The 13,977-nt window shown below is 36.6% G+C and overlaps 1 protein-coding gene across 1 annotated transcript; it reads right to left on the bottom strand.

Annotated features, from left to right (window-relative positions):
* Positions 1-8,486: 8,486 nt before the first annotated feature.
* On the bottom strand, positions 8,487-9,602 carry LOC117570418 (uncharacterized). The gene is made up of 2 exons (XM_034252049.2): positions 9,436-9,602; positions 8,487-9,373 (listed from the first exon to the last, which is right to left on the bottom strand). The coding sequence occupies exons 1-2, from the start codon at positions 9,499-9,501 to the stop codon at positions 9,164-9,166; spliced, it is 276 nt and encodes a 91-aa protein (XP_034107940.1). The 5' UTR covers positions 9,502-9,602; the 3' UTR covers positions 8,487-9,163.
* Between the last annotated feature and the right edge of the window lie 4,375 nt (positions 9,603-13,977).

Consider the following 13,977-nt stretch of genomic DNA (forward strand, 5'->3'; position numbering starts at 1 on the left):
TGGAAGTTGAGAATACTTTTTCTTTTCTTTTTGAGAGCTTATTGCTCTGCGGACTTTGATTAATTTAATTAATATGAAAACATAAAATTCGTTACTTTTTAATGTGTTATGAAAATATATAAATTTATTATTATTCGTCCACTCATTAAAACTTATCATAAATATGATGTAACAAAGTTAAGTAGTTTATTAATATAAAAGTAATTAAGTAATGATGTAATAAACAGATTAATGTTATACACGATTAGAGGACAACTGTTCCTGTCAACCCCGACACACTAACTAACTTCGCGTCGATCTTGGTTTCACGATCAGTGCTGCCATATCGTTTCACTAAGCTCGCGTTGCCACTCGTACTTCACATAGATATAGATTATTTGTAACAACTTATTTCCGAATTATTTTCATACACGATAAGGGCTTAAGACAAGGTAGAAGTCTATAGACAGGGAGCAATATCCGTCTGTCTGTCTGTCTGTCCTAGTGTCACAACTTTTGATACATACAATAATAAGTAAAAAAGCTACAATTGAGTGTAATCGACTGTAAGATACCCGCTGCCCAAAACAATGCGGTATTATTTCTAACACACATACATATATCTCAAAAATACTCAAGAATACCAAAGACTGTAGTTGGTACATTGGTATACTACTATAATCAATGTATACTGTAGAGTGCGAAATATACTAGATTATCAGCCAAATCAACTAAGATCTGATTGCACTAAGGGTTTTTTTGATTCAAAAGTATTCTGTAAATAACATTGAAAATTATTATCTGATTAAGAAATAAAAACAGCTGTTGCCGTCGGATCTTATTTGCTTACTTTGGCAATCTAGTTATATGATGAATATAGCTCTAAATCGATATTCCATATATATTTTTCGGTATATTTCAGTATTTTTTCAGTATATTATCGAACACACTTCATTTTAGTCTTCAAACTTGTTTTTATTCTACTCCATGTCGAAAATCTATTCCATTCAGCCCAATTTCAATAACGAAGGAGTAATCATTAGAGTTTGACACTCAAATTGGAAGCAACTCTTCAGCTGTTGTCTGCGGCTGCCACATTGATTGGCAGTTGTGATGGCAAATGCCAAAGATAGCTGCAACACCAGCTGCAGTTGCAGAAGAATTTTGCAGCAACATTCGAACTCTCATTCGCATACGCATTCGCATTCAAATTCAGAGCATTCAAGCAAGAAGCATTTCAATTAATTTCATTAGAGTCGTACAATTAATGCACAAAAGTGGCCAGTCGGACGTGGCAGCTCCCTTGGGCTGCCACTCAACGTTGTCCCGAGACAAAGGATATAAAGGAGAGGCAAGTGGCCCACTCAACTCCGTCCGTCCGTCCGTCCGTCCGTCCGTCCGTCCGTCCGTCCGTCCGTCTGTCTGTCTGTCTGTCCGTCTGTACATTCACTTGTGTACGCTTTGGCCACAATTGTTGCTGACCAATGATCAATTTAATAGGAAAACAATATTGATAGCCCAGCCTAGGGACGTTAGCTAGACAAGCAGACAGCAGGCAGAAGGCAGGACGTCACCAGGGACCGGACAGGACACTTCAAGCCGAAGTTGAAGTTGAAGTGGAGGGGGAAGGGGAAGTTGAAGCAGGCGGCGGAAGTGTTGTGGTTTTGTGTTTTCTGAGAGCGGCTGGAGACGGTGAGGAGGGGAGAAGATTGAGTTTGTTGGGGTTCCTTCTGTGTGCGCTTTGTTTGTTTGAAAACTTGCTAAACTTTTGGTGTTGTGTTGTAACTAAATTTTAAAACACACACATGTGTGTGTGTGTGTGTGTGCTGGAGTGCAGCAGATACAGTTGGCAACACTTTCACTTGTGCGTTGTCTTTGGCCATCGCTTTGGCTCTGTTTGGTTTCTTGTGGTTTATTATTCACGCCTGAATTGATTGTAAATTAAAGTTTGCTCCAGCGCCCAGGTCAAGGCAAGCGAGGAGCAAAAGGTCCTTAGGCATTCACTGCCTGAGTTGCCCGTTGTGCATTTTGAGGTCAGCCTATGGCAAAGTTTTCTTTTGTGTGTGCGAATTGGTTACTTGCCTTGCCTTCGACTCCGACTCCAACTCCAACTCCAACTCCCATTTTCAACTCCAGTCTGGGTGCGTCCTTTGTGCTGCCTTCGTCCTTCGTCCTGCTGCTCTGCTGGCCATGCTCATGTCGATACTTGCAGGTCCTTGTCGCCAGTGCTGTCTGTCGCCTCGCTGGCCATATTAGAAGCCAAAAGGCATTCAAGTGCACATAAGACGATTACACATCATTTAACCGACGCACTGCAAAACTATGAGGCACAATCGCTCCTTGCCCCCCTTGGTTGCCACTACTCCACTCCACATTGGGCTGCTGTAATTGTTGCTTCTCGACCAAAGGACTATTCAGTCCTTTATTGACTGCTGCATATTGATTATAGTTACAATGCCTTGCCTTTGCCGTTGCCTTTGCCTTCGCCTTGCTTCCTCCTTTCACTCGGTGTCCTTTTGTGCTGCTCGGGGAGTTCATTTTGCTCTGCTCTTTTAACATGACTTCACTTGATTGCTGGCATTTGTCCTTCTTGTTTAAAATTCAATCGCCCTGCATTTAAACACACACATGACTACTCCCCCTGCCTCTCTCTCTCTCTCTCTCACTCTCTTTTTGGGGTTGTGTGTGTTTTGAGACAAAATTAATTTGGTGTTAATGCAGTGAAAGTGCTGCTGAAAAAGGGGAGAACTTCTTAAGCTTGTCGCTCAATCCTTAAGTTTGCAACTTTCCACTTAAATAGCTTTGTTTTATATTCAATATTTCACATTAGCTTCATACTAAGGCAATTACTTCATGAATTCATGAATTGATTGCAAGACAAATTCCTTGGCGAACTTTAAGTACATTATTATGAAACTAGCTAGAATATGGATTGATTTTATTGCAGCCAAACTAAACTGAAATCAATTAAGCAGCCAATATAAAAAGACTTAAAAAATAAGATGCATAGAAGCTTCATAAAAAGTCAGTTTTACAATCAATTCTTGAATTCCTGAAGTAATTGATTTCAAGACTATACTATATGGTGAACTTTATATATACATATTATTATAAAATTATATTAATTTATTTACTGAAGCAGTCAATTAAAATTAACACATTTTGTACAATTTTGTTCATCTCGCAGTTTTCCTTAAAATTAACTAATCATTAAGAGAACTGAACTTTATTAACATTTCTTTAGTGATTTAAAAAAATTCCCTTTTTAATCAAAGAGAACTTATTTTGTACGCCTTTTTAAAAGTACTTAATTATTTTTTTGTGGGTTGTATAACTAAGATTTTCGATTTTCTGCATTTTATTACAAATGTGCTTACGCATAGGAAACAAAGAAAGAGTTTTTGAATATTTTACACGAAATTATACTGGGAAATAGTAATGAGTATAGAAAAAAAAAAATTAAGAAAGTGCTCGAATGTGAGATACTCGCTAAGCATTTTGAATAAAAGCAAAACATTATTATACCAAAATATAACCTATCGTAAACATTTTTATTTTATTCATAAAAGTAGACAAAAATTTATAAAAAATCTTAGCCTACTAGGAGAAGAGCCATGACAACTTAGGTCTTCGGCTAGTATCACAAACATACTAAAAGAAGACTATAACATAAATAATTTGTAAATATAGCAAATAAATATACCGTAATATACCAGATTATCAAACAATGGTAATAAGATTCGTAGTAAGTAGTTATTTATCCCCATACAATAGTATTTCTTAAATAACATTTACAATTTGTATGCGATCGCAACCAAATTTTCAAGACTCATACCGACTATAGTTCATTATGTATGTATATTACGCCTGTTATCCGATTTTTATAAATTTACGAGCCTCTCTTGAGGCTGAATAACCTATTAGCCTATGGATAGCGGGTATAAAAACTATGGAAACATATCCGTTCTTTTTCTTTTAACTCACTTTTTCTTTAAGCATTCTTTCATCTCTGCAACACGTTTAAACTGAAATAAATGAAAGTAATTTTTTAATTATTCACATACATATGTTAATATATACACAAAGTGGTTTTATTATTTGACTGTTCTAAATAAAATTGGTAAAGTATAATGAATATTTAATATTGGTGTCTTTTCTCAAGTATTGGAGTTGAGATGAATCCCTGCAGGTAAGCCCCAAGCTGATCTCTTTGATCCATAGCTCAGTTGTTGCTGTTGTTGTTGTTGTTGTTGCTATGAATGTGGCAAGTTCGCAAGTGAGTTATGAACAGGCAGTGAATGGATGTGAATGGATGACAGACGAGCTGACAGTATGTAACACGCTGACTATGCCATACTTCTGGAGAGTACTTACCTCCTAAGCTCATGCAGTGTGTGTGTGTGTGTGTGTGTGTGTGTGTGTGTGTGTGTGTGTGTGTGTGTGTGTGTGTGTGTGTGTGTGTGTGTGTGTTGAGGTGGAGAAGGTTGACCAGAAGGCGACGCAGGTCAACTGCTTAGGCAAGAAACTTTTGCCACTTGGCCACATTGCTCAAGTGGCCGAGGAGGGCAACTGCAACTGGAAACTGGCGAAACTGGACGATGTCCAGGCATGCACTTGGCTTGGTAGCTACTCATCATCATCATCACCATCATCATCATCATCATCATCATCATCGTCATCATGGTAGTCCTCATGCAACTGTTTCTCCCACAGACGCATGCCAAGAACCTTGTTGCATACTTTTGTTGGAGTGCAGGCTGCCTGCCAAATGGCAAATGGCAAATGGTAAAGGAAGAGAGAGAAAGAGGAAAAGGAGCAGCTTGGACATCAAAGTTGCCAACTTTCGGCTTGAGGAATTTTCGACAAGGCGACTTGGAACTTTTGTTACTTTGCTGGTTGTGAAGATACCTGAACACAACAAGCTCAAAACCAAAAGCAAAGCAACGAAACAAAAAAAAAAAACAAGAATGGAAAGGAAAAAAGGGCTGTGGGTTTAATTGTTGTGCTCGTCTGTGTTGTCTGCCATGCTCTGAGTTGTAGTGTGATGCGACTGGCATATAAATTTCGCCAGGCCTGGCCAGGACGCTCAGGTGTCCTTAGTGGTGTTCTAATTACTAACAAACTTAATTTGCTACAAGTTATTTTCGCTTTACCCCGAAAGTGCTCCGGAGTTGGGGGCCACGTGGCCACGGCAGCCACTTGACTGCAGTAGCAGCAGAAGGACACCGAAGTAGCAGTCGTAGTCAACTTGAGATACTTAAGCCACACGCCTAAAAAAAGTAAGGGAGGAGGAAAGGGGAAACTAGCAAAGCGGCGATTCTCGATCAATGCGCTTCGGGAGTATTTTCTACCTAAGATTCTGTATGTGTGTATTTTTGTGACCTCAAGCTCAAGACAACAGACTGCGACTGAGACTGCGACTGAGACAAGATGAAGTCTGTGGCGTGGTCAGCTTTAAGCACCGTTAGAGCAAACCGAAATGTTCATTGTAAATTATGCGCTTTGGTTTACAAATTGCATGTGCCTGGACCTTCGCCGCACAAGGCATGAGGCATGAGGCATGAGGCATGAGGCATGAGGCATGTGGCAAAGTCAGCGACAAGGACTGACTTGCTTTCGCCTGGACTTGACTTCACTTCACTTCTGAGTCCTGCTCTGCTGTGTGCTGTGTTTGTTGTGTAACTAATGCGTGGTCAAAGTTGTTGCCATGTATTCAAATGAGCATCGTCGTCGCAAGTGCAACTTGTTTGGCAACTTCTTAGACATACTTTTCTTACAGTCCAGTCCTATCCAGTGGACAGCATTAGAATGCTTAAGAAAGTGACAAGACAGGGTGAGGCAAGGGTCACAGCTAGCAAATATTTTATGCTTTACGTGGTTAGGCAATGGCAGCTTGAGAAATTACGTGGTCCTCCGCATGCAAGTAGCACTACATAGCAGCACCACCCACTCACCACCACCATTTGGACCACTCACAGCACCACTCACCATTCACCATTCACCACTCTCCACTCGCACCTCTGGCTCGGTCATTGTGTTTTTGTCTCTTGGCTTGCATTTAGTATTTTAGTATTTTAGTATTTAACATGCGCTGCCTAAAAGTATGCAAAGTTATTTCTTGCAAACCTTTTTGAGCTCTAACTAAATGCCGTTGCCGTTGCCATTGTCGTTATTGTTGTTGTTGCTTCTAACTCACTTGACTTTTTATTTGCAGTACACTCTCGCTCTCACCACTTCACTTGCCTTCACCTTCAGTTGCCGTTGTCCAGCGAAAAGCTTTTGTCTACTTAGCCGAATGCGCCGAAAAAAGTTGTAAAAATCGTGTAAAAAATTTGCTCAGGCAAAACGTGCAAAATGCGTTTAGTTGTTGCGTAGTTGCTGCTGCGCTCCGGACGGACTCTAATAATTTATTTTAATGATAATGCATAGCAGCCATACGACGACGACGACGACGACGGAGAGCAGCAGCAAAATCCGGGGTTAACTAAGTGGACACAATCGCAATGCCAGCTATAAGAGAGGGGGAAAGGGATGGAAAGGGAAGAGAAGGGAAGGCAAGGCTGAAAGGTGGCATTAGAAATGCGCTGCCTAAAAACTTTTGTCTCTAACCCACAAAATAGACCAATAACTAGCCGCTACTTTTTGATATGCGTCTCAAATATTAAGTGCCTGACACGCCCACTTAAGCGAAGCGGGTTGCAGTGCGACAAGCAGGAACGGGGAGAGGGGAAAGGGCATAGGGAAGAGGGGTAAGCTGTTGCTTGAAGCGCATCATTGTAAAACCCTTTCGGCGGGCTACAAGACAAGTGCAAAGTTTCTACCACAAAAAGTTTTATAGAAGCATAAAACTTGTGCATTTTTCTACAAAACAAAGAAGAAACAACCCAAAAAAAAAAAACGAGCGAAGAAACAGGAATGAGCATAAACACCATTGGTCTCCCGTTTTTCTTTTTTCAGCTTTCTTTTTACTTAATTTTTTGCTTCTGTTTCATTCTTAAAACAAAATGCAAATAAAAAAGTTTTAGCTATGTTTCGGGGCGTCGTTTTTTTTTTTTTTGTTCTCCTCTCTGTTTTATACTTTTCGAAAGAACTACTTGGGCGTGGGTCACGTTCTCGAGGGTTGCTTCGTCAAGTAGTGACCCATACGTCTTGGGGCAAACACAAACACTTGCTGCCTGCCCTCCCCATCCCTCTTCTTGCCATCTCCCCCTTCTCCACGGGTCAGAAGCTGACCAATCTGTGTGCCACTTGCCACTTGCCAGTTGTTGTTGTCGTTGTTGTTCGTCTGTTTCTCTATGAAGTGGCAACGTTTTTTTTATACCACGCAATCAGACTGTGGCAACAGCGGGTTGCCATAACTGCTCCATAAACTTGGCTAAGCGATGCTGAAGAGCTATTTTCAAAAGCAGCTGTTAGCTGTCTTGGCTTAATTCACAGTCTCTCTCTCTCTCTCTCTCTCTCTCTCTATCTCTCTCTCTCTCTCTCTCTCTCACTGTCATTTAGTTGAATCAATGAAGACAACAAGTGCATTTTCTTGTTGATGACTCGCCTCGAATAGTTGATGCTTACATTGACAACGCAAAAGTGTAGTATTCAAAATTTCATTTATTGCACTTGGTATAGGAATGTCATCTGCCAAGACGAAAGAGGGGAGAGAGTGGCTTCAAGACTGTGCTTTAATTTCATTTTTCTTAAATCTTTTTAAATAATATGCGAGTTATGCGAGTTTGATGTATCAAATTTTACTCAATTTTCTCGACTGTGAGATATCCTCTAACTATTTCCATTAAAAGTAAAACAATGCAATATTATTCTTAAATATATAAAAATAAATTAAACCAAAAAAATACTAAATATACCAAAGACTGTCATTTCTATATCGATATAGTATTATATTCAAAATATACAAGATATACAAGATCATACTAAAAAAAAGGCTACACTTTAAATATAAATATCCTATTACACTCAAAATATACCACAGAGTACACAATATACCACTTTGCTTACCGAAGAAGAGTACAACCATCAGGCCGATTCTTTATTGGAGACTATAAACTATGTTTAAAAAAAAAATGCTGTTCAAATAATATAACCCTCTTAATTAAACGGCTAGAAATGGAGGAAGCTTGAATGGATTTCATTAATCAATGCATTTGAAAAACAATTCAGTATGTCACATTATGGAAGCAATAGATTACTACTCTAACAACAAATTTAAATCCTGTATAAATAAATAAAAAATACCCGCTGATATGGGAGTTAAGAAAATGTATTCCTAAAAAAAGTCGAAAATTTTTGAAATTTTGTTTTTTTTTTTTTGCTGGACTGTTAGATATTCACTATAAAGCAAAACAATGTGGTATTATTCTGTCAAAATAATATACTAAAACTACTAAAATATACCGAATGCAATAATAATGGTATAAAAATATACTAGCCTTTTTTTCAGTCGAAGTCGACTCCTTCTGCCTGTTACATAGATTTCCACCCTATAAAATGATATATTTTTTTCAAAATCATTCAATTTATTCGTGAGTGTTTTTGTGAGTGATTCTTAATAATAATACGGAAAGTGTCAAAACTGATTCATTTTGTTTTCTTTGACAAAGAGCAGATATTACACAATGCTAACATATATTGAGAATATAAATTGGGACTAGAAATACAGAACAATTGTGATTGAGATTGATAAATGATAGACTTAAATTATATGAATGGTTTATAGTACATAAAATACTTTCGAAGATGTCATCTTCCACCAACTTACGATATAAAAACAAAAAAAAAAAAAGCAGAAAAAAATACACATATCTACATTAGGTGCCTATGACTATTATTTCCAGAATATATTCTATGTTATATGCTTCCATGACTTAACCCAAGAGTGAGGCACTCATCACATAATTTGTATTGTATGTCTAAAAAACAAGGCGCTTTTAAGTGATTTGAATTCAGTTTGTCAGTTGGCAATTTTGATTATTGAATGACAACTGACAACTGACAATCATAATTCAAATGACCTTCAAACCTCTAGTTGTTTTCCATCATAATACAAATTATATGATGAGTGACTCACATTACTCTTGGGTATTAGAGGGTGAAATGATATTTGCCTTTAGATCAATTATGAATATGAAAGTATGAAGTACTTATGTTATACAAAATCCAATTCATATTTAAGCTATCTACGCTTGATCACATCCTGCTTCTGGAGAGGAACACGCTCCCAGAGGGTGCGAAAGTGTGCGTCCTGTTTGTGGGGATTAAAATTGGCGATGGTGTCTCTCGAATAGCTGTGAAAGTTGGCCGGCAGCTCGGCAGAATCTCCGCCAACATCGTCGTGATGCTCCAATGCTGAGTCATCGGCATCCATGAACTCCAATGCGTGTGACTAAGCAAATGAAATTGAAACTCAACTAAATACGCAAAACAATTTTGAGTTTTGTTATTTACCTGAACTAGGAGCAGTACTAAGGTGAGTAGCATTGTCGCCATCAGCCGTCCACTTGGTGCAGCCATCAGCAACAACAACGACAACAATCACAATAACAATAACAAAAAGCGACAACAACAAAAACGTCAGCCAAAAAGCGCTTACAACATTTTACGTTGACCAACGAAACACGACTGGCGACTGGGAACTGGCGGCAACTCGTCGTCGGATTCTCCAATTGTCGCACTCCCCTTCCCCTTCCCCTTCCCCTTCCTCTTCCCCTACTTTCCCCACTCACACTCCTCTAGCTAAAATACACGTGTGCCGCATACCGAACGAACAGCTTGAGCTGACCCTAACTTTTCGTCTATTTTTAGCGCACCGCGTCATTTGCAAACCCCTCTCTGAGTTTTTTTTTTTTTTTTTGCCAATGCGGGCAATTTTAATAGGCTGTGACCCCCTCAACATTCCCCCTTCCCTCCGCGAACATTCATTGATTCAACTTCGCTTCGTTTCAATGATGAAAATTACCTTTTGTTTGTCGAACGAAAACGAAAACCAAAACCAAAACGAAAACGACGACAAAAACCGAACCGCGAACGCGACGCTTCGAATGATTTCATTCGGCAAATTTCAGTTTCAATTGCCATTAATGCAAGTGAAAATTATTAACCAGAACGTCGAGTATCATCGCATTAGGGCAAATTAATTACATTCGCATTGTGTGTGTGCTGTGCTGTGCTCATGCTCAAGCTCGGTCAGAATTATGACAGCACTATTAACTACACTTCACTCCGGAGATAGAGAGAGAGAGAGAGAGAGAGAGAGAGAGAACTGGCAGCGAAACCAATGGAAATTGTCAAATTATCCACTTCATGATTTAATGATGCTTGAAGCTAAAATAAATACTCCACAATTTTCTATTTGCGTATTCTTTATAGTTATTATATTATTATGTTGCTTATTCCGCTTTGCTGTTGAATGTGTTAAATGGTATTTTTTTCATACTTAACATTCCAAATATATTAATGAACAATACTGCAAATCATTCGCTTTTTTATTGTTGTTGTATATTATGATTTTACTTTATTCGCTTTGCAAATTGCTGCTGAATATATATAAAATGGTATTTTTTTATACTAAACACTGCATAGATTATATTAATGTACAAAAAGAAAATCATACGCTCAGTAATACGCTGCAGTAGCTTTGAAAATTGCTGCTGAATGTGTTAAATGGTATTTTTGTTATACTAAACATTCCAAATATATTAATGAACAATACTGAAAATACTGAATTATAATTTTGCTTTATTCGTTTTGTAAATTGCTGCTGAATATATTAAATTGTATTTTTTGTGTACTAAACACAAACTATTATATCATTATGATAGTTTTCTTTATAATTATTCTATTATTATTATGCTTAAATCGCTTTAAAAATTGCAGCTGAATATAATTAATAATACTTTTAATACTATAGATTATTAGATAAAAGATTAATGTACAAAAATGAAATCATTCTCTACATACAATTTTCTTACTGTTTGGATTAAATAAATAAATTTTCTTAAAAGTATAAAAGGCGTTTGTGAGATCAAAAACTAAAGCAAAAATCTTAAATCAAAAATTTTGTATTTAAAATAAAATATAAATCTATCGTACCTATTTTGATTAGAATAAGTACGATGGATTTTTATTTTTAACAAAATTAAGATTTAAGATTGGTTTATCTACGCAGAGTGAATGCTTTAGTTCACTTCTTATGACATTTTTAGTATTTCTCTATCTATAATTTCCTTTCGTTGTCGTCATCAACTTTTTAAAACTTACTTAATTTTTCATTTAGTGCAGTGAGCTCTTCAACAAAATCTCTTATTTTTGATAGCAAAATTATGTTGAAATAATATAAGATAATAATAATAATAATTTTGTTGGGGCGAACTCCTTTTTCTACTGGGATTCTGCAAGCGAATTGCGAATTTTCTACTGGGTGTTTATAATCGGCGATTCTCTTTTATGCATGGGAATTTTACCGTTAAGTCAAGCGAATGCCGCTCATCGTAGTAATGCAGCTGTAAATTTCGATAGCGTGATTTACTCTTGATATGTACGTCAGCCCAAGTAGACGCAATTAATTGGGTTTAAATCTAATGAATGAAATATATGAATAAATAATGAATTAATGAATGAAAGAAAAGAAAACAAAGATTTTAGCTGATCCTCTACAATTTGTTGTTTCTGCGTAGTGAACCGTTTGAATTATGGAAAAAGGCACATTAACTAACAAATGCCAAAAAATTTCATATCGATTTATTCCTAGATCCATAAAAAAAACTTACTTCGAAAAATGTTTAATAGATTCCTTAAATTCTATGCACATTTTCACACATGAAATTGTATATTAAATAACAATAAGGGAAACAATAAGATTGGGATGGATAGTTTGCTTTAGTTCCATATCTTCAATATAAACCAAAATATTCAACAAAATTCTTTATATCAGAAAATGTATCAAGAAATAATATAGCATAATAATAATCGTTGAATTGACTTATGCTAGTTGGTAGAGTGTTAAAGATGTTCTTCAAAGTATTGACACATTTTTGTATATAAATTACTGAATATGCTGATTTTAAATATAATATCCTAAAATGTGTAGAATAGGAAGGTGCTTATCAGTAAACATATGCAAGTAAACGCAAGAAATCCTCGAGAGATATTTTGTGGGCTTGCACGAAATGACAAAACCTTTTAAGTGTGCCTAATCCTCAGTCTTTCATTAGTTTTATTTTATTTTATTTTTTTTGGTTGACTCTCATTTGGAGATTGGAGCACGCAAATCAGGCGCATTAATGCCACACACCTTCATATTCAATTAATTTGAAGCTTATCAAAAAATGCAATCATCACGGGTCGCGGGTATGAACTCATAAGTCGACTCGACTGGACTCGACTGTGTTAAGTACTTGAGTGTGGGACAGTCTCTGTTATTAAAGAGGGAGAGAGAGAGAGGGAGTTTTGTTGTTTGCCTATTTACCTGATGGCTGTGATGTATCTTTCATGTATTTAGTAAACATAGTTAAAGATCGTTATCCAATTAGTCAAAAGCTCATGTAATAAATTGCCTGAATTAAGGTGCGGAATTTTAATTACATAATTTACGCGTGCGCCCTCAAAGAGAAAGCTACAGAGTGTGGCATCAGAAGGAGGAGGAGGAGGAGGAGGAGTGTGTGAGTGTCTATGTGTATTAGAGCCAAGGAAATATGGGCAAGTAATGTTGAAAAAACAACAAACGAAAATTATGGAAATACTATTGACAACAAGTCGAATTTCAAGTGCTCTAACCACAAAGTAAACCTAAAGAAAATGTATTTAAGGGCATAACAAAGTTTAAAAACTAAAATGATTTTTTAATTAAAGAATTTAATGTATATATAAGGAGAACTATGAAAATACATCAATATATTTGGGTTATTAAGATTTCAAAATAATGTAAATGTGCCCATGTTATAATTAAGCCTAACAAAAGTGACCTTATTTAGTTTTAAATATCATATTCTTTGTTGTCTGGTCACACTTAAACTTAACTGTCGTTTCATATGTACATTCGATGTGGTTACGTGCGCAGTGCTTATCGATAATATAAGTTCCCTTATACATATTTAAAGCTAAATCGATGTTGTGACTTTTATTTGTAAACGGACTTTGGCAATCAAATATATTTTTGTAGTACTCTTTTATTGAATTTAATATTATATAATGGGTCGAGCAACGACGACTTAAATCAGAGACACTTCAACTTAACCACACTTTTGTTCGTGTGCTTTGGATCTATCTTCTCGGCTTCAATGTTGCATTTTATGATGTATTTCTTAAGCTATGATTGATAATCACTATCAATACATACATCTGATAGTTTAATAATTCTTGCCGCTTCAAGTTGTGCATATTTGTTCGGTATATAAGAAATCAATTGACTATTTTCCAAATTTACAATGTGAATAAACTTGAAACTGTTTTATTAATTCATTAATTTCAAAAAGCGTTTGTTCCAGATATAAGAAATTAATTTTTTATTTTTCAAAATTCAAATACAGAAAATAAACTTTAAACTGATTTAGTGATCCTTTAATTTCTGAATCAAGACATTCTCAAAGCGTCAAACCATTTGATAAAAGTCCAATGCTTAAAATAGAGAGTATTTGTTAAAACAAACAAAAATAACGAGAAGAGCAGTTGAAAAATGACAAGAGGGGGAGAAGAGGAATAGTTGTAGAGAAGTGGAATAAAATCAACGGCAAAAAAGGAGTCGCAGAGTCAAAGTGCGTTTGGCATTTGATAGCTCATCTTAATAGAAAAGTACACGCAATTTGTGCGCTGGTCATTAGAAGGAATGACAGTAATAACGATAATTATGAATTTTATCCGATTAAGCGAGGCAGGTTTGAGTTCCAAGGTGCGTGGCACAGGAACAGGCCCAGGCCCAGGCCCAAATGACGGGGCATAAGTCAAAAAAGGTTCGTTTCACTTCATTTTCTAGGAGTCGTCTACATCACACAT

This window comes from Drosophila albomicans, chromosome X (genome assembly GCF_009650485.2).
Source record: "Drosophila albomicans strain 15112-1751.03 chromosome X, ASM965048v2, whole genome shotgun sequence".
Taxonomy (NCBI): domain Eukaryota; kingdom Metazoa; phylum Arthropoda; class Insecta; order Diptera; family Drosophilidae; genus Drosophila; species Drosophila albomicans.